This window comes from Cucurbita pepo, chromosome LG13, assembly GCF_002806865.2.
Source record: "Cucurbita pepo subsp. pepo cultivar mu-cu-16 chromosome LG13, ASM280686v2, whole genome shotgun sequence".
Classification (NCBI taxonomy): domain Eukaryota; kingdom Viridiplantae; phylum Streptophyta; class Magnoliopsida; order Cucurbitales; family Cucurbitaceae; genus Cucurbita; species Cucurbita pepo.
The window spans coordinates 8616387-8634288 of record NC_036650.1 but is presented as its reverse complement, the minus strand read 5'-3'; the positions used below and the strand labels follow the sequence as shown (position 1 = coordinate 8634288).

General features: G+C 37.2%; 2 protein-coding genes across 4 annotated transcripts; both read left to right on the top strand.

Moving 5' to 3' along the window:
* Positions 1-277: 277 nt before the first annotated feature.
* Positions 278-2900, top strand: LOC111808354 (protein ESKIMO 1-like). 2 transcript variants are annotated; one of them, XM_023694284.1, is made up of 6 exons: positions 278-533; positions 641-1209; positions 1282-1453; positions 1613-1812; positions 1985-2143; positions 2372-2900. In XM_023694284.1, the coding sequence occupies exons 2-6, from the start codon at positions 677-679 to the stop codon at positions 2718-2720; spliced, it is 1413 nt and encodes a 470-aa protein (XP_023550052.1). In that variant the 5' UTR covers positions 278-533; positions 641-676; the 3' UTR covers positions 2721-2900. The 2 variants fall into 2 exon arrangements, with proteins under 2 accessions (XP_023550052.1, XP_023550051.1); XM_023694283.1 differs by lacking the exon at positions 278-533 and having other exon boundaries at positions 558-1209.
* A 1465-nt stretch (positions 2901-4365) lies between these two features.
* LOC111809413 (clathrin heavy chain 1-like) lies at positions 4366-17242 on the top strand. 2 transcript variants are annotated; one of them, XM_023695864.1, is made up of 30 exons: positions 4368-4666; positions 5029-5233; positions 5845-5933; positions 6045-6123; positions 6229-6356; positions 6934-7032; positions 7113-7221; positions 7801-7880; positions 8000-8227; positions 8336-8401; positions 8975-9091; positions 9534-9731; positions 9823-9939; positions 10320-10379; positions 10734-10820; positions 11038-11121; positions 11208-11342; positions 11440-11502; positions 11581-11685; positions 11794-11906; positions 12000-12252; positions 12361-12497; positions 12603-12881; positions 12967-13969; positions 14203-14688; positions 14787-14957; positions 15028-15213; positions 15718-15840; positions 16503-16613; positions 16723-17242. In XM_023695864.1, the coding sequence occupies exons 1-30, from the start codon at positions 4622-4624 to the stop codon at positions 16888-16890; spliced, it is 5124 nt and encodes a 1707-aa protein (XP_023551632.1). In that variant the 5' UTR covers positions 4368-4621; the 3' UTR covers positions 16891-17242. The 2 variants fall into 2 exon arrangements, with proteins under 2 accessions (XP_023551631.1, XP_023551632.1); XM_023695863.1 differs by having other exon boundaries at positions 4366-4666; positions 11440-11685.
* Positions 17243-17902: the final 660 nt, after the last annotated feature.

Genomic DNA, 17902 nt, shown 5'->3' with positions numbered 1-17902 from the left:
TGCTTTCCTTAGCATTTACTTCTCTGAGAAATAAAGTTTCCAATAATTTGGGAATGAAAATTAATACAAAAATAGATAATTATGATGTATGAGTCTTAATTATGCATCAAAGGCTGTTGTTGAGGTCAAAAACAAAAACATCACCCTATTACCCAATAAAGAACCTTCTTTTCTCTCTTTCTAATTTTAATCCACGCATTATTCTTCACATTTATCTTCATTAAACTAACCATCTATTTAACATTATAGATCATACCCATTTGGAGACCCACCCCATCTTGAAAGGCTCCACTCCACCCGACCAGAGATGGGGTGGAGCATGACCGTCCGATGAAACCAGCTCAATTACAGAGTCCTTCCATGTTCTTGACTTTTTACAGAGAAGATGATCTAAAGCAGTTAGCCCAGATGAACATACTGACAAAGACATCTCCTCTGCCTACCAGAACCGGAAAAGAGGCGTTTCTTCTTTCTTCACGGACAAACCCATCTCACCCAACCTCAATTTCACTAACAAAAACCTAATTCTCAACGTAAAGTTTCTCCCTTTCTCTCTCTAAACCCCCTTTCATGTCGTCGTTATATTTCTACTCCCTTCTCTTCTCTCTCTCTCTCCTAATTTTCTTCTTCTCGGATGCAGCCATCTCGCCGCAAGCTCTCTCTCTCCTCTTCACAAATGGCGGCAATGAAGCCTCGAAAGAATAGTAATCTCTCCATATTTGCAGTCGTTTTCTCCGTTTTCCTATTTGGGTTTTTCATCTACAATGAAGACATCAAGTCAATTGCCGAGTTTCCATTCTCCCGCTCCAAAACAGAGGAGCTCAAAGAACAGAGCCAGAAACAGAGCTCCCCTGTTCTTAACCCCCTCCAAACTGACGCTTCTGTGGATTCAAGAACACAGATGAACTCGGAACAATCAGAAACACATGAATCCGTTAATCACAAAACGATCGCTACTACCAAGGAGGACGAAGAACAGAGCAATCAGAACGTGGAACAAGAAGAAAATGACGACGACGATGTTGAATTGCCCCCTGAAGAATGCGATCTGTATAATGGGAAATGGGTTTTCGACAACACTTCATATCCTTTGTATAAAGAAGATGAATGTGAATTTCTAACATCGCAAGTAACTTGCTTGAGAAACGGAAGAAAAGACTCTGTTTTTCAGAATTGGAGGTGGCAACCCACAGATTGTTCCTTGCCCAAGTAAGCTAAATCTCCAGTTTTTTCCAAAGATTTTGCAATTCAATCACTAAATTTATGGGTTTTTTCTTTAAGATTCAAAGCTAAATTGCTTCTGGAGAAACTGAGGGGAAAGAGGCTGATGTTCGTGGGAGATTCATTGAACAGAAACCAGTGGGAATCCATGGTTTGTTTGGTTCAATCGGCGGTTCCTCCGGCCAGAAAAAGCTTGGAAAAGATTGGTTCACTCGCCATCTTTAAACTTCACGTATAAATTCTTTCCCTACAAATTGCTTTTGTCCATTACTTCAATCTAAAGCTTCATTTTTTTTGTAATGGGTAAAGTTTTCCGGTCGGCCCGTAATCGTCGGTGGCCGGTTCAATTACTTTTGTAAAAATTAACGGGGGAATGATCGTATGCGTGCAGGACTATAATGCTACAGTGGAATTCTACTGGGCCCCATTCTTAGTAGAGTCAAATTCTGATGATCCAAGGATGCACAGCATTTTGAACCGGATCATCATCCCTGAGTCCATCAATAAGCATGGAGAGAACTGGAAAGACGTGGACTATCTCGTCTTCAATACCTACATTTGGTGGATGAATACCGTCACCATGAAAGTTCTGTAAGTTTTTTTTTTTTTTTTTTTCAAATGTAAAAATTTAAAATGAATGACGACAACAATAAACATAATTGTTGGATGAAAGTACCAACCATTATGTTTATAAGACAATATCATACAATTGTGGAGAGTTGTGTTTATCTACCAATAATTATTTGCATCTTGATTTAAATAGGCGAGGATCATTTGATGAAGGATCAACGGAGTACGATGAAATCGAACGACCCGTTGTTTATGGAAGAGTGTTGAACACGTGGATGAAATGGGTGGAAGAAAATGTGAACCCTAACCGAACCATGGTCTTTTTTAGCAGCATGTCTCCTCTTCATATCAAGTAATTTTTCTGTCTTTAATTCTTTTTATTTTATTGATGATCAATTGTTTTCATTTTCCTGTGGAGCCCATGTAAATATCACGTAAATCATGCCAAAAATTACTTTAAAAAGACAAACTTTAATTTAAAAAAAAAAAAAAAGAAAAAAGGCGGATATAGCTCCGCGGAATAATCAATTTTGTAGGGTCTGATTTCGATGTCGTATTTAAATTTTATTTTTTACAATAGGAGCTTGGATTGGAACAATCCAGAGGGGATAAAATGCGCCAAAGAGACAATGCCAGTACTGAACATGACGACGCCGCTGGAAGTGGGGACGGACCGTCGGCTGTTCTACATCGCGATGAACGTAGCGCAGACAATAAAAGTGCCGGTCCATTTCCTCAATATCACCGCCCTCTCTGAGTACCGCAAAGACGCACATACCTCCGTTTATACCATTCGTCAGGGCAAAATGCTGACTGCGGAGCAGCAGGCTGACCCCGCCACCTACGCCGATTGCATCCATTGGTGCCTGCCTGGCTTGCCCGACACGTGGAATGAGTTCATTTACACACGCATCATTTCCGCCTCCTAACAACTCCACCATACCATTACACACCCTCAACCTTTTTTGGTTCTTAGTCTTTGTTCTAAAAGATTTTTGTATAAATTTCTTCTTCTTCTTCTTCATACGAAAGTTTTCTTGGGTTTTCTGTTCATGATTAACCCGTTTTTTCGAGAAAAATGATAAATTGGTATCTCCAAGTGAAGAGAATCTATGAGAGAAGGTTATTGAATCGGGTTTCTATCCAATGGAGTTAGTATTCCTCACTTGTAAACCCACGATCATTCCCTAAATTAGTCGATGTGGGACTTCCATCATCCAACACCTCCCCTTCAACAAAGTGCGCCTCCCCTTAATCGAGGCTCGACTCCTTTGGAGTCTTAGTCATTTTTTGACTGCCTTCGAGGAGCCTTGACTCCTTTTCTTTTGGAGTTATTTGTTCAACACGACTAAGTTTAGGGTATGATTCTAACATACTGAAACAAAAGAATAAAATCAACCATTATTTAGATTCGAATCATTCTTTAGCAAGGACTTTTGAAACATAAAAATGAGTCAAAATATGAACAACGTAGTGGTTTGAGTAAGACGTCCATTGCAACTATGATGACATAGTTGAGTGTGGGAGATGTTTGGGAGTCAAAGCCTCTTAAGATTAGGAGATCCGCTCAGCCATCCATATTCAATGAAAGCATGATTATATTGTGTGTAGGATGATCATTACTTGGTTAGTTACGAAAATAATTCATGAGATTAATGAACTAGTTAGCTAATATACAAACTCAATTCTAAGGGTAAAATTATCTTATATTGTTGTAAGATTCACATTTGTCCTTCCCTAGGATGTTGGTATTGAAAAAATACAATAATTTATAGAATTTATGCAATATATAGAGACAAATTAAAAAAAAAAGAAAAAAAAAAGCGTTATAAGTTCAGCCCACCAGCATGACGTGGCTATTTAAGTGACAGGCCCAAATGGAAAGATGGGCCGGGCTATATGTTTAACGTTCGGCCCATCTCTTTACCCCTTAAAAAAATATCCATTTGGAGTGCCAGATGCATCACTTCCCTTTTGCCACCCGCTGACTAGGACCACACAATGAGTAGTTGAGTTAGAGTATGACACATCAGCCCATCGCGTACATTTTCTCCACTTAAATTTATTACCTTTGTTTTAATCTAAGAAAACTAATAAAACACACAACTTTATTTTTAAAATTTTAAACAAATAAAAATTAAACCAGAGTTAGAATTATCATAAGTTATATCTTCTTTAATTTAACAATTATGTGGATAATTACTGATTAAATACTGTTTTTACCTCATTTTGTATGATAATGAAAGCCTAGTAATTAAAACAAATTAACAAAAATAATATTTAAATTATTAAAAATACCTCGAGCACTTAAAAATGATTAAAAATAAAAATTTGAATTTCCCCATCCCAATTATAATTATTTTAAGAAGAAAATAGGAAAGGAAAAATAAATAAATAAAAATGGGGTTGGCTTCCGAACCTGTATTTATTCAATTATGCCTCGGGACACGTACCGAAATACAAGCCTGGCATAGTTCACAAATTTTAATATGTTATTTATATTTTATATATTATTCATACATTGAAATTTCTTTCCATTTCATTCCGACTAGAAAAATCACTTCCTTTTAATATAGTTAAGCCAGACTATATATTCCCACTCCCTCCCTTTTCTTCGTCTTCTTCTCTCTCTCTTTCGCTCCCTATTTCTCTCCTCTGTAGGTCTCTCTGTTCCCTCTGTCGTTGTTCCGAGGGTCCGAGGGTTTCGTCGTTGCCTCAGATCTCGCCTTGCCTCGACTTCTGCTTATAGGCGTCCCGTATCTCTCTTCTTCTCTCTGTCTTTCCTCTGCTGTCTTGTTAGATCCGCGTGTGTTTTTGTTATCGAGCCATCATGGCGGCTGCCAGCGCTCCGATCACTATGAAGGAAGCCATGACGGTGTGTTTCCTCTTAACTTTTCTTAAATTTTGAATTATACACTCAGTAAGCTTAATTAGAAATGGTAATTGTGTTTTAGTCGATGTCGATGGATCTTTGATTGCTCAATTTTGTTCCGTGTTCGCATCCTTTGCTGCCTGCTTGATTTTTCGATTTAAGTTGTTTTGATTGTTTATCTCTTGTTGTAGTTGGCTCAGATCCGATACTGGTTCTGTTTAGATCTGCAACTTTGTGGTCTATCTTGCATTTGGTTATTCATTTCTGGCTTTTACTTTTCGTCTATTGAGTGCGCTAATTTTATTCCGGCCGCGAGATGGATTGTATACTAACTGATCGGGTTGTGTGATCTGATGACCTTTCAGCTTCCGAGCATTGGAATTAATCCGCAATTCATCACGTTCACGCACGTGACAATGGAATCAGATAAATATATTTGCGTCCGAGAAACAGCACCGCAGAACAGTGTTGTTATCATTGATATGAACATGCCAATGCAGCCATTGAGGAGGCCTATAACTGCGGACTCAGCACTTATGAATCCTAATTCTAGAATATTGGCTTTGAAAGGTGTTGTATAATTATGCTGAGTTAATAATTTTCTGTTTTCAATTATTGTTGTTGTAGAAATTCGAATATAAGAAATATAGGTTTTAGATTTTGAATAGATGATTTAATTTCGAATCCTTTGTCATCTAGGAAGATTTCCGCCAATGATTTTCTACAACATTCCATTGCTTAATGATGGCCAAGCTAGTGAGATTTAATTCAAATTCTGTCTAAATTGGGTTTGCTTGACCTAAAATATGCACGAGAAGATCATTTTACGTGCTCAACTTTCTAGGTTTTTGAGTTCAACTGTCATACATGCCTTAAAAGGAGTTTCAAAAGCAGTGTTTATAAAATGTTATATATTGTGAGGAATAAGCATCCTTATACACAGTCTCGTTCGTCTGGAAAGACAAGATTCAAACAACCATTTCTATTTGAAATATGCTGAACCACTTGAATTGAACTCACTCCATGCCAGCTTTATGTTTGTGAAAACAGAAATCCTCTTCTCTGACTCATGTGGCTCATTTTTTGATATAAGGTTTCTACCATTAGTCTGCGTTTATGTTTCTTTGCATTTTCTGTCACCTTTGTTGGACCTTACGTGTCTGTTTTGCACCATCATGTAGCTCAAGTCCAGGGATCAACTCAAGACCACCTACAAATATTCAACATTGAGATGAAGGCAAAAATGAAATCACATTTGATGCCTGAGCAGGTTGGAATTCCAATCTGTAATTTCAAATTGGAACTTTGAGATTGTTCCAGAGCATGATTTTCTCATTGAGATTCACAGTACGTGGCACTCATGAGTTTTCTTTGTTTATAGGTTGTCTTTTGGAAATGGATAACCCCTAAGATATTGGGCTTGGTCACACAAACTGCAGTATACCATTGGTCCATTGAAGGTTGGGAACATTTTCTATTTTCTTTTCAAGTAATCATCTCGGATATTAAACAATCTGTGTCATGGATTGTTCACTCCTATTTGTCTTCACCCTTGTTTCTTGTAGGTGATTCTGAACCTGTGAAAGTGTTTGAGAGAACAGCCAATCTGGCTAACAATCAGATTATAAACTATCGGTGTGATCCTTCTGAAAAGTGGTTGGTTTTGATTGGGATTGCACCTGGTTCACCTGAGGTATGTTATCATTTTCTTAAAATTCCTGTTCTCCATGTAGATGGAACTTCTTTTTTTTTTAATACAAATTTGTACATACAAAAAATTTCTGAATGATCAAAATGCGAATGGAGAAGTTCTTTTTTCTTCCACACATGAAGGAAAAATGACACGGACAAAAATGCTGGATGCAACACATTTTGCTGGTACTGGTTAGGTCTGATTTTAGAATCAGGATTTGTAAGGATATGTAATATACAGTGGTGTAGTTGTGGGACTAAAGCAATACCAACTCTGTTTATGGCTTAGGCTTCATTGTATAATAGTTTCCAAGCTGTGCTTCTTCCAGAAGCGAATTTGAAGACCATTCCAAGTGTTTTCGACCTTAGAACTTATTGGTTGTGGTTGCCACTCCAATTTCCTACTTGGCTGGTTGACCCACACCTTAGCCCTTTTGCCTTCTTCTTGAACATATATATGCATATATGGTGTGCTGAAATTTTATACTGCTTACATTTATTGTAATATGTAGAAATTATGATGCTTTTACAACTCTAGGGTTGATAGGTTTCCGATTTTCATTTTTCTATTTAAATAGAGGCCACAACTTGTGAAAGGGAATATGCAACTTTTCTCTGTGGAGCAGCAGAGAAGTCAAGCTCTTGAAGCACATGCTGCATCATTTGCTCAATTTAAAGTAAGAGGCTTTTTGGTCATGTACTTATGTATTCTATGATTATTATTTTGCTTTATCTGTTTTTTTTTTTTTTTTAACAGCTTCCTGGAAATGAGAACCCTTCTACTCTTATATCCTTTGCCACAAAGACACTCAATGCTGGACAGATCACTTCCAAGTTACATGTCATTGAACTTGGTGCCCAGCCAGGTTAGCTTGCTCTTATTTATCCCATTTTGTTGTTTTCTTGGATTAATTTGTTGTGTAGTATTATGGATTGCAGGGTCAAGTTAACATTTGACCTAAAAATATTAGGTTTGGCTATTCTCTGACAGCACGTCATCGTTTTTTTGTTGTGTTCACAATTTTTCGTGTTGCAATTTGTTTTGCTAAAGTGTCTTTATGGCTGTCTGTAGATATAATCCCCATTCCCGGTTCTCATCATGTCAGATGTAAAATATCCTTATTGTAATCTCATCTTTCAAATCTGTCATGTGCCTGGTAGACTGTGATTTGATTTGTTTTCTTAAATGAGTTTGGATATGTAATGCTGTTACTGGCCTGAATGATTATTCATGCACAATCCTATCTTGAAAATTGATCCATACTATTGAGTCTTTGAGCGAGAGATTGTAAGAAATCATCAAACAAAAACCTTGGAAGTGTCTGAGGATAGTACTGAAGAACAAAAGCATGTTGAAGTAGTTCTATGAAGCCTCGCGTAGTGACGTTCTTAGACTTTTGCGAACATAGTTGTTATAATACATTTTCTAAATTTAATATTCACAGGAAAACCATCATTTACAAAGAAGCAAGCAGATCTCTTCTTTCCCCCTGATTTTGCTGATGACTTTCCTGTGGCAATGCAGGTATTAAAAAGTTACTCACTTGGTTTTTGCAAGATTCTAGTAACCCTTTTTTGTATTATTTTAGTGATATTTTTTCTAAATATATTTTTAAATTTTAAATTTTATTTATTTATTTACAGATCTCACACAAATATAATTTGATCTATGTGATCACCAAGCTTGGGCTGTTATTTGTATACGACTTGGAGACAGCTGCTGCTGTATATAGAAATAGGATCAGCCCAGATCCTATATTTTTGACTGCAGAGGCTTCTTCAGTGGGAGGATTTTATGCTATAAACAGGAGGGGTCAGGTGTTACTGGCTACTGTCAATGAACAAACAATTATCTCATTCGTCAGTGGCCAGGTATGATCATGCCAGAATTTCCTTCTCTTTTGGAATTATGTTTTTTTTGTTTTTTTTATTCTGTATTATATAATTGAGACTAATGAATTTTTTTGTTGTCTATGACAGTTGAACAATTTAGAGCTTGCTGTCAATCTTGCTAAAAGAGGAAATCTTCCTGGTGCTGAAAATCTGGTAAGCTTGCTGTATAAGCATAGTTCTTTTGAACCCACCATCGGTTAGTCTATCCATTAGTCAAATAGGAAAGTTGGGGGTGGTTAAAAGAACCTTGGAGAATCCAATAAAACCAAACAGCATAAAGTGGCGGTGTTGGGTTCAAATAGTTGGAACTTGTTTGACAGAGGTTGGTTACTTGGTACCTCTTTTTATTTTATTCCTACGTACAAAAATTTACAAATAATCAATTTAGAGTGTTGAAATGAGCATTAGTATTTCATGAAATGCTAATTTCTAGAATTAGAAGGTAGACTAGAAGTGATTTTAAAATTTTAAGTATGTATCTAAATAAGATGATATATGTCAATCAGGTGTCAATTTTATTTATTTATATATTTTATATATTTGCTTTGAAATAATCTACTAGAATAGATTAACTTGTTTTGTCATGTGAAAGAGTTGAAAATTTTTCGTCTAAACTTTGCTTTGTTCTTATTTTGCTTCACATTTATAATCTATGCCTTTGATTACCATTCATGCCACTCTTAAAAACTTTTGGGTGGTTGATACATTCTTCCACAACTTTCACAGGTTGTCCAGCGTTTCCAAGAACTTTTTGCTCAAACAAAGTACAAAGAAGCAGCCGAATTGGCTGCTGAATCTCCTCAAGGGATCCTCCGTACACCAGATACTGTTGCAAAATTTCAGGCATTTTTCTTTCCCTTCTCTTTTCTTCCAGGTTGGTCATGATTATGACCTTTGTAGGTGTCATGTTATGCTGTTTGTCTTTCCCTATTTTATTTGGTTTTGATATCTGAGAGCAACTTGCACTTTCTCTTTCGCATATATCTATATTTCTATTTGCTTTCTTTACTTCCTATCTTTCTCCATGGGCGATGGTGTTTTTTTCCTCTCCTTTTCTTTGAGGTATTAAATTGCTAAACAGTTAGTATAGCATAGTATTGGTGAAAATCAATGTTAGTAATTGGAGTATCTTTTCCCCTTGTATGAAACTAGATTTGGAAGACACTGTAACAAGAAAAATTGTATCCATGATGATGGTTGTGGGGACACCTTGAGGAAGTTTCTTTTTCATTTCTGAACTATACCATTGGCTTGTATTAATTATTGTATTAATTAAATGATGCAGAGTGTGCCGGTGCAAACTGGTCAAACACCACCTCTACTGCAGTATTTTGGAACTTTATTAACGAGAGGGAAGCTGAATGCATTTGAGTCATTGGAACTATCTCGTTTAGTTGTAAACCAGAACAAGAAGAACCTCTTGGAAAATTGGTTGGCTGATGACAAGTTGGAATGCAGTGAGGAACTAGGAGATCTTGTGAAGGTTTGATGTCCTCATTTTATTGAAGTCTCTTTTTTCTTTTTTCAGGGTTAAAAATTAACTACTCTTGCTTATTAATTCATGTGTTGTGTAGACTGTGGACAATGACCTGGCTTTGAAAATCTATATCAAAGCCAGAGCGACGCCAAAGGTAGTTGCTGCCTTTGCTGAGCGGAGGGAATTTGACAAGATCCTTATATATTCGAAACAGGTAAAGAAAGGTCTTTTCTCAGTTTAATATACAGAATTATCCCTTATCATTCTTCAGAATTTCATTAATTCCTAAAGTTAGTCCTATTCTGATTTATCTTTATTATTGCTCTTTGTTCTGTTTATCGAAAATTAGTCGAGTATCTTACCATTATAGTTGCGCTCTCTGTTTCTCTCTCTCTCTACATTAGTAATGATGGCAATTATGTTTTTAAAACTTTCTTTACTACAGTTCTGTTCTATAGTGTTATTTATTTAATTATTCTTCTGAAGGTATTTGGACCATGACTGTTTTGAACAATAAACCATACTTCTCTTATCATTAGATTTTCCACATGTAGTTCTTGCAAGAATTGTTATGGAAGTTTTTCTTTGTTATAGGTTGGATACACACCGGACTACTTATTCCTTTTGCAAACAATTCTCCGAACGGATCCCCAGGTATGCAGATTCATAGTTAAAACCCTTGTTAACTCGTATATTTAATTGATATCTGGTCCTATAGAAAAAGGGGAAAAAAAAACGACCTCCAGGGGCAGCCATGTCGGCAAGGGATTGAGGTCTCTTGGTCGACGGGCTTAGAGGTCTCAAACTCAAACCTTCGGGTGAGCTTAATACCAAAAACCGTGCGGAGCCTGGAGCTGGAGCAGGTGCTCCTAGTTATTGGAGAGCAAGGCTTAGTTATCAGGCAAATGAGAAATTAAAAAAAAAAAAAAAACTGTCATGAATTAGTATGGATGTTCCCTCCTCCCATTTGTTTTGGGAGACTTGAGAATTTATTTTCCTGATTTGTAGGGAGCAGTTAACTTTGCATTGATGATGTCACAAATGGAAGGAGGTTGCCCTGTTGACTACAACACAATAACTGATCTTTTTCTTCAGGTTTGTTATATCTTCGCAATGTTTTAGCTAGGAATTTTAATTGTGATTGATAGTGCTACCATGTTTCTCATCTTTTTTTTTTTTCGTGCATCATTAAAAAATGCCGAGTATTTTTTTAGCTTTACATTTTGTTGTATTACAACTATTTGTATGAATGGGTCGTTACATGTGATTCTTATAATTCTTACAATAAGGTTCCTGCTTTGATTTTTCCCAGAGGAATTTGATTCGTGAGGCTACTGCTTTCCTGTTAGATGTTTTGAAGCCAAATCTACCTGAGCATGCTTTCCTCCAGACAAAGGTTTTTTCCCTCACCTTTCTTAATTAACAACCACTTATACCTGCTGATGGCATTATTAAAACTGTCTATTGATTTTTGTTGCACAGGTCCTAGAGATCAATCTTGTAACTTTTCCAAATGTAGCTGATGCCATATTGGCTAACGGAATGTTTAGTCATTATGATAGACCTCGAATTGCCCAACTTTGTGAAAAGGCTGGGCTTTACGTGCGAGCTTTGCAGGTAGGACTACTTTTAGCAATGCAATCTCTTTTCCAATCTATTATACCGCTATAATCTTTATGGACTTGGGTTTATTGTTAATTCTACCTGCTTGCAGCATTATACAGAGCTACCAGATATTAAACGAATCATTGTGAACACACATGCTATTGAGCCACAGGTTTGTCTAGTTATTTGTTGTATCTCTTATCTACTACCAGGAGTATGTATATTCGATCTTACATTTGGTTATCTGCAGTCACTTGTAGAATTTTTTGGTACCTTGTCTCGTGAGTGGGCTTTGGAGTGTATGAAGGACCTTTTGCTTGTCAATCTCAGAGGCAACCTTCAGATTATTGTGCAGGTAAACTAGCAATCTTTCCATTTCTTTTCTAATGTTTGTTTAATTTAAGGGGGTGTTAGCATAGCAAAGCAAAATTAACAGTTAAGATTCTGATGTTTATTTGTACAGGTTGCAAAGGAATATTGTGAACAGTTGGGGGTTGATGCGTGCATAAAACTTTTTGAACAATTTAAGTCATATGAGGGCTTGTACTTTTTCTTGGGGTCATATTTGAGTTCGAGGTAATTTTTCTAGTTAGAAATAATACTATGGGAGGTTGTTTATGGTTTTATGATTTAATTTTAAATTTTTCTTTTTAAAATTTTCTGGTACAGTGAGGATCCTGACATTCACTTCAAGTACATTGAGGCTGCTGCAAAAACAGGACAGATTAAGGAGGTCGAACGTGTAACAAGAGAATCAAACTTCTATGATGCAGAGAAAACCAAGAACTTTTTAATGGAAGCTAAGCTTCCTGATGCACGTCCTTTAATTAATGTGTGTGACCGGTTTGGATTTGTTCCAGATCTCACACATTACCTTTACACCAATAACATGCTCCGGTACATTGAAGGCTATGTTCAAAAGGTATGTATCATTTTTAGTTTGGTTCATTTTCCATCTTTCCATTTTGATTAAAATAATTATATCAAGGTTATTGCTGTGTAAATCAAATTTGATGGCATAATTTGATAGGTGAACCCTGGGAATGCACCTTTAGTTGTGGGCCAGCTGCTGGATGATGAGTGTCCTGAAGATTTCATTAAAGGATTAATTCTCTCAGTAAGATCTTTGCTTCCTGTGGAGCCCCTAGTGGATGAATGTGAAAAAAGGTGGTGTTTCCGATGCCTTTTTCCTTATTTACATGTCTCTTAATAGATTTTTTCTCTGTATGGGTCATATACAATCACGAGATCTGATTAATTTATTTGATTCAGAAATCGGTTGCGGTTACTTACTCAATTTTTGGAGCATCTGGTGAGTGAGGGAAGTCAGGATGTCCATGTGCATAATGCTCTGGGTAAAATAATTATTGATAGCAACAATAATCCAGAGCACTTCCTCACCACCAATCCGTACTATGATTCCCGTGTTGTGGGTAAATATTGTGAAAAACGTGATCCCACTTTAGCTGTTGTGGCCTATCGACGTGGACAATGTGATGATGAGCTTATTAATGTTACAAACAAGAACTCATTGTTCAAACTGCAAGCAAGGTTAGTGATATATTAGAAAATTTTAATTGTTTATCTAGGTTAGATGCATTATCAGCACTATGATTTACCCCGAACTGTTGTGCAGATATGTGGTTGAGAGGATGGATGGTGATCTCTGGGAGAATGTTCTTAACCCTGAAAATGAATATAGAAGGCAGCTCATTGATCAAGTTGTATCAACAGCCTTGCCAGAAAGCAAGAGTCCAGAGCAAGTTTCAGCTGCTGTTAAGGCTTTTATGACAGCAGACCTGCCACACGAGTTAATTGAACTTCTCGAAAAGATTGTCCTTCAAAACTCTGCATTTAGTGGAAACTTTAATCTGCAAAATCTGCTTATATTGACAGCCATCAAGGCAGATCCTTCCAGAGTTATGGACTACATTAACAGACTGGATAATTTTGATGGACCTGCAGTCGGTGAAGTGGCTGTGGAGGCACAGCTGTATGAAGAGGCATTTGCAATTTTCAAGAAGTTCAACTTGAATGTTCAAGCTGTCAATGTCTTGTTGGATAACATTCAAAGTATTGAAAGAGCTGTAGAGTTTGCATTCCGGGTTGAAGAAGATGCAGTTTGGAGCCAGGTTGCAAAGGCTCAACTAAGGGAAGGATTGGTGAGCGATGCTATTGAGTCTTTTATCCGTGCAGATGATGCCACTCAATTTCTGGAAGTCATTCGTGCCGCTGAGGATGCAAATGTGTATCATGACCTAGTTAGGTACCTTTTGATGGTTAGGGAGAAGTCTAAAGAACCCAAGGTGGACAGTGAGCTCATATATGCCTATGCTAAAATTGATCGGTTGACTGAGATTGAAGAATTTATTCTCATGCCAAATGTGGCTAATCTTCAAAATGTTGGCGATCGGTTGTATGATGAAGCCTTATATGAGGCTGCTAAAATTATATTTGGCTTCATATCTAACTGGGCCAAGTTGGCTGTCACTCTTGTAAAACTGAAACAGTTCCAAGGTGCTGTTGATGCAGCACGAAAAGCAAACAGTGCAAAGACATGGAAGGAAGTGTGCTTTTCTTGTGTTGATGCTGAAGAATTCCGCTTGGCACAAATATGTGGTCTTAACATTATTATCCAGGTGAGCATTACAATCAAATTCAACCTGCTTAATTTTTGCTATCTCTTATCTCCTCATTTTATTTTACTTTTACCTCTTAGGATGTGCCTGTGTACAAAGATGTAAAAACCAATATCTATTTTGAATTCCTAGGGATGCTGTTTTTTATATGCTTATGTTTCCCCCTTACTGTATTGTGATGTGTGATGTGACTTGGTAATTGATTAACCATCCTGTGGTGCCTCAATGAATAGGTGGATGATCTGGAGGAGGTCAGTGAATATTATCAGAATAGAGGATGTTTCAATGAATTAATCTCTCTAATGGAGAGTGGACTGGGGCTTGAGCGTGCTCATATGGGTATCTTCACTGAGTTGGGAGTTTTGTATGCTAGATACCGCCACGAGAAGCTTATGGAGCATATCAAACTTTTCTCAACCCGGCTGAATATTCCCAAGCTTATACGAGCTTGTGATGAACAGCAGCATTGGAAGGAACTTACCTATTTGTATATCCAGTATGATGAATTTGATAATGCTGCAACTACCATCATGAATCATTCTCCCGAAGCATGGGATCACATGCAGTTTAAAGATGTTGCTGTCAAAGTTGCTAATGTGGAATTGTATTACAAGGCTGTGCATTTCTACTTGCAAGAGCATCCTGATCTTATTAACGATCTTCTTAATGTGCTTGCACTTCGTGTAGACCACACACGAGTTGTTGATATTATGAGGAAGGTTATACTTCGGGGCCCTTTTTTTTTCTTACACTGATTCCTTACTTTGGTAGTCGTCTTGGCTCTTGATGCTGAGTGTTCCTTTCTCTTGGATATTAGGCTGGTCACTTGTTGCTTGTGAAGCCATACATGATTGCAGTTCAGAGCAACAATGTGTCTGCTGTGAATGAGGCCTTGAATGGAATATATGTTGAGGAGGAAGACTATGATAGATTGCGCGAATCAACTGATTTGCACGATAATTTTGATCAAATAGGTCTTGCACAGAAGGTGAGTGATGTTTCCAGTTGGATGAGTAATAAATCTTGTTGCAAAAATTTAATGATGTGCTTTTGTGCAGATCGAAAAGCATGAGTTACTTGAAATGAGACGTGTTGCAGCCTACATATACAAAAAAGCCGGAAGATGGAAGCAATCCATTGCCTTGTCAAAGAAAGACAATCTCTACAAGGATGCAATGGAGACAGCATCCCAATCTGGTGACCGTGAACTTGCCGAGGAGTTGCTTGTTTACTTCATCGAACAAGTATGTTTGATATTTTTTGTTGTTTAAACAAGCATGCTCATGCATTTTGACGCAAAATTTTGAAATATTGAATGTTAAATTGCTAAGAGTGATGGAGCCACAAGGTTAAAGTAACTGCAGATCCAATAATTGAAAACTGTGTCAGCGTTCAATTGTTCTCGCTGGATGTGAAACAAAGCTCTTTATTATTTTATTTTATTATTATTATTTTTTGACTTACCTGGATCTAAAATTTTCACTACAAGATCCACAGTTTGAATAACAGAAAATCCAATTTTTACAATTGGGTCAAATAGATCAAATTCTTGTATCTGGGATGCGGGTAAAAGCATTTCCTTTATTTCTTGTGTGAACATGGGTTGCTTGGTGCTTTTGGTTGAGGTGGCCTTGATCTCATATATGATTTCTTGCTTTTTAGCTCTGCTGTGTATGTAGCATTTTCTATACTCAGAAAGTCGGCAAATGAAATTAGTATTGATCTTTTTATAAATGGTTTCTGTGCAGGGAAAGAAGGAATGCTTTGCTTCATGCCTCTTTGTTTGTTATGACTTGGTTCGGGCAGATGTTGCTCTTGAACTTGCCTGGGTCAACAACATGATCGACTTTGCTTTCCCATACCTGTTGCAGGTGACTTCTCTTAACTCATACCACTTTTTATTATCCAGGTTTATTGGTAGGACTTTAAATCTGAAGATTCTTTGGTTTCCACCAATGTTTTCTGGGAACTTGGGTTTTGGTTCTGATGAAATTGATCTTCCAAGTTAAGCCGTTAGCTGTCTTCCTAGCATGTTTGGATAGGAAGTTTTCATATTCTGGCCTATGAGCTTACAAATCTCACATTCTAAACTTAATAGTATTCCAAGTTAGAAAACTATACATGGGAAATTTACCTCTTATTATACCTCATATTATAACTTTCATCAATGAAATTGTTTTTTTATTAGAAAAAACTCATTAACAAAATTGATCATAAACACATAAATCAAATACAAATACAGACACACCAAACCCTAGTTTCTAACTCATTCTATTGCACAATCTTTTAACATAAATGACACAAACCTAGACTTTCCAACACCAAGCTTAAAAAATTGAGGCTTATTTAGAACCTTGACCTAACATACCTTTGGAAACTATCTACAAATGCTTGTTGCTCAGCTAAGTTAAGTTTGATCTTACAGATTTCTTGTGGCCTTTGTCATCGGTTAGTCTTCATTGTTAAGAAAAATATGATTATCTACATAACATAGTAGTATGTGACCTGCTGAAATTTTTTCTTTATATTGCAGTTTATCAGAGAATATACCGGAAAGGTTGATGAACTTGTGAAGGACAAGATTGAGGCTCAGAAAGAAGTCAAGGCCAAAGAGAAGGAAGAGAAGGACGTTATTGCTCAGCAGGTAAATCCCTCAGTTTTTGTGTCAGGCTCTTATCAATTTGTTGCCCCTTTGCATCATCCCAGCTGTTCAATGTTTCTTTCTGTGTTCTGATTGTGAGCTTCAACCGCAGAACATGTATGCTCAGTTGCTGCCTCTTGCTTTGCCTGCACCGCCAATGCCTGGTATGGGAGGGGGACCAGGAATGCCAGGCTTTGCGCCTCCACCACCACCAATGGGTGGATTGGGAATGCCACCAATGCCACCTTTCGGCATGCCACCGATGGGTAGCAGCTATTAAAAAAATAGAAAACCCTAGTAAAAAAATGCGGGAATCGACCATAGATTCTGGGGAGAGTTGAACCCTGCAACAAATGGGGGGCTTTTCTTACTTTAATTTTATGCTTCTCCCCCACTTCTTCTACGGGTGAATAATTCTCGAATTTTTGTCGTTCTGTTCCTGTGTTATAGTGTTGTGGACTTGTCTTGTAATATTCTTTTGTTAGTGCAGGCATTTTTTTGGATGCTGGGCAGCAACCTGAGGGTTCTGTATTTTAAGATTTTTTTTTTCTCCTCCATTGTAGCCTGGCCTTTCATTAGGAAATGCTGCTTTAAATGATGATAAAAACCAGATTCATAGATTTTCGTTTTTCCTTCGGTTCCTTCCCCCGCCCCTCTATTGCTGATGGATATGCTTAGTTCTTGTTTGGTTACCGTGTTTCATCGGTCTTCTTTGAGTGATGCTTTTCATTTCGTACCACTTCTGCTGTGAATAATTCTTTCAATCAACTTTGAAAATTATGAGTTTATTATAACTCAAGGTTCTTCCGAGCTGTATCCGTTTGAAGATTCTGCTTTATGATTGAATCTATGGAGGTGATGTAATTTGAGTTTTGCAACTACCATCTTCTTTTGGATGTCTCCGAATTCAGTTGTAGTTAACATCATTATGCCTTAGCACTACTGTATGGACGTTTTCTTGGAAATTTTAGTTTAGCCAGTGTTCTCGCCTTTAAATAGATGCACATGCGGGTAGTTGCAAGTAGACCAGGGTCCACTAACTTCTAAGTTTATAACCCGATTGTGTACGTCTAGGAACAAACAGTGAATTGTTCTGAATTGGTAGAACTTTTTGATAATCTAAACTTATGAGAGAGAGAGAGAGAGAGAGAGAGTCGTATGGTTCACATAAGTTGTATATAGTTGCGGCTGCGAAGGAGATGTCAATTATATGGTGGACAGGAGCACGTTGATGGAGTTATATTATTATTATTATGATTTGGCACATTTTTCTCGTATGTCTGTTGCCGACG

Excerpts from the sequence above, each read along its gene's own strand:
- LOC111808354 (XM_023694283.1), top strand. The coding sequence starts at position 635 with ATGCAGCCATCTCGCCGCAAGCTCTCTCTCTCCTCTTCACAAATGGCG. Across the intron at positions 1,454-1,612 it reads TCGCCATCTTTAAACTTCAC|GACTATAATGCTACAGTGGA; the intron begins GTATAAATTCTT and ends GTATGCGTGCAG. Across the intron at positions 2,144-2,371 it reads ATGTCTCCTCTTCATATCAA|GAGCTTGGATTGGAACAATC; the intron begins GTAATTTTTCTG and ends TTTTTACAATAG.
- LOC111809413 (XM_023695863.1), top strand. The coding sequence starts at position 4,622 with ATGGCGGCTGCCAGCGCTCCGATCACTATGAAGGAAGCCATGACG. Across the intron at positions 7,881-7,999 it reads ACTTTCCTGTGGCAATGCAG|ATCTCACACAAATATAATTT; the intron begins GTATTAAAAAGT and ends ATTTATTTACAG. Across the intron at positions 8,402-8,974 it reads TTCCTGGTGCTGAAAATCTG|GTTGTCCAGCGTTTCCAAGA; the intron begins GTAAGCTTGCTG and ends CAACTTTCACAG.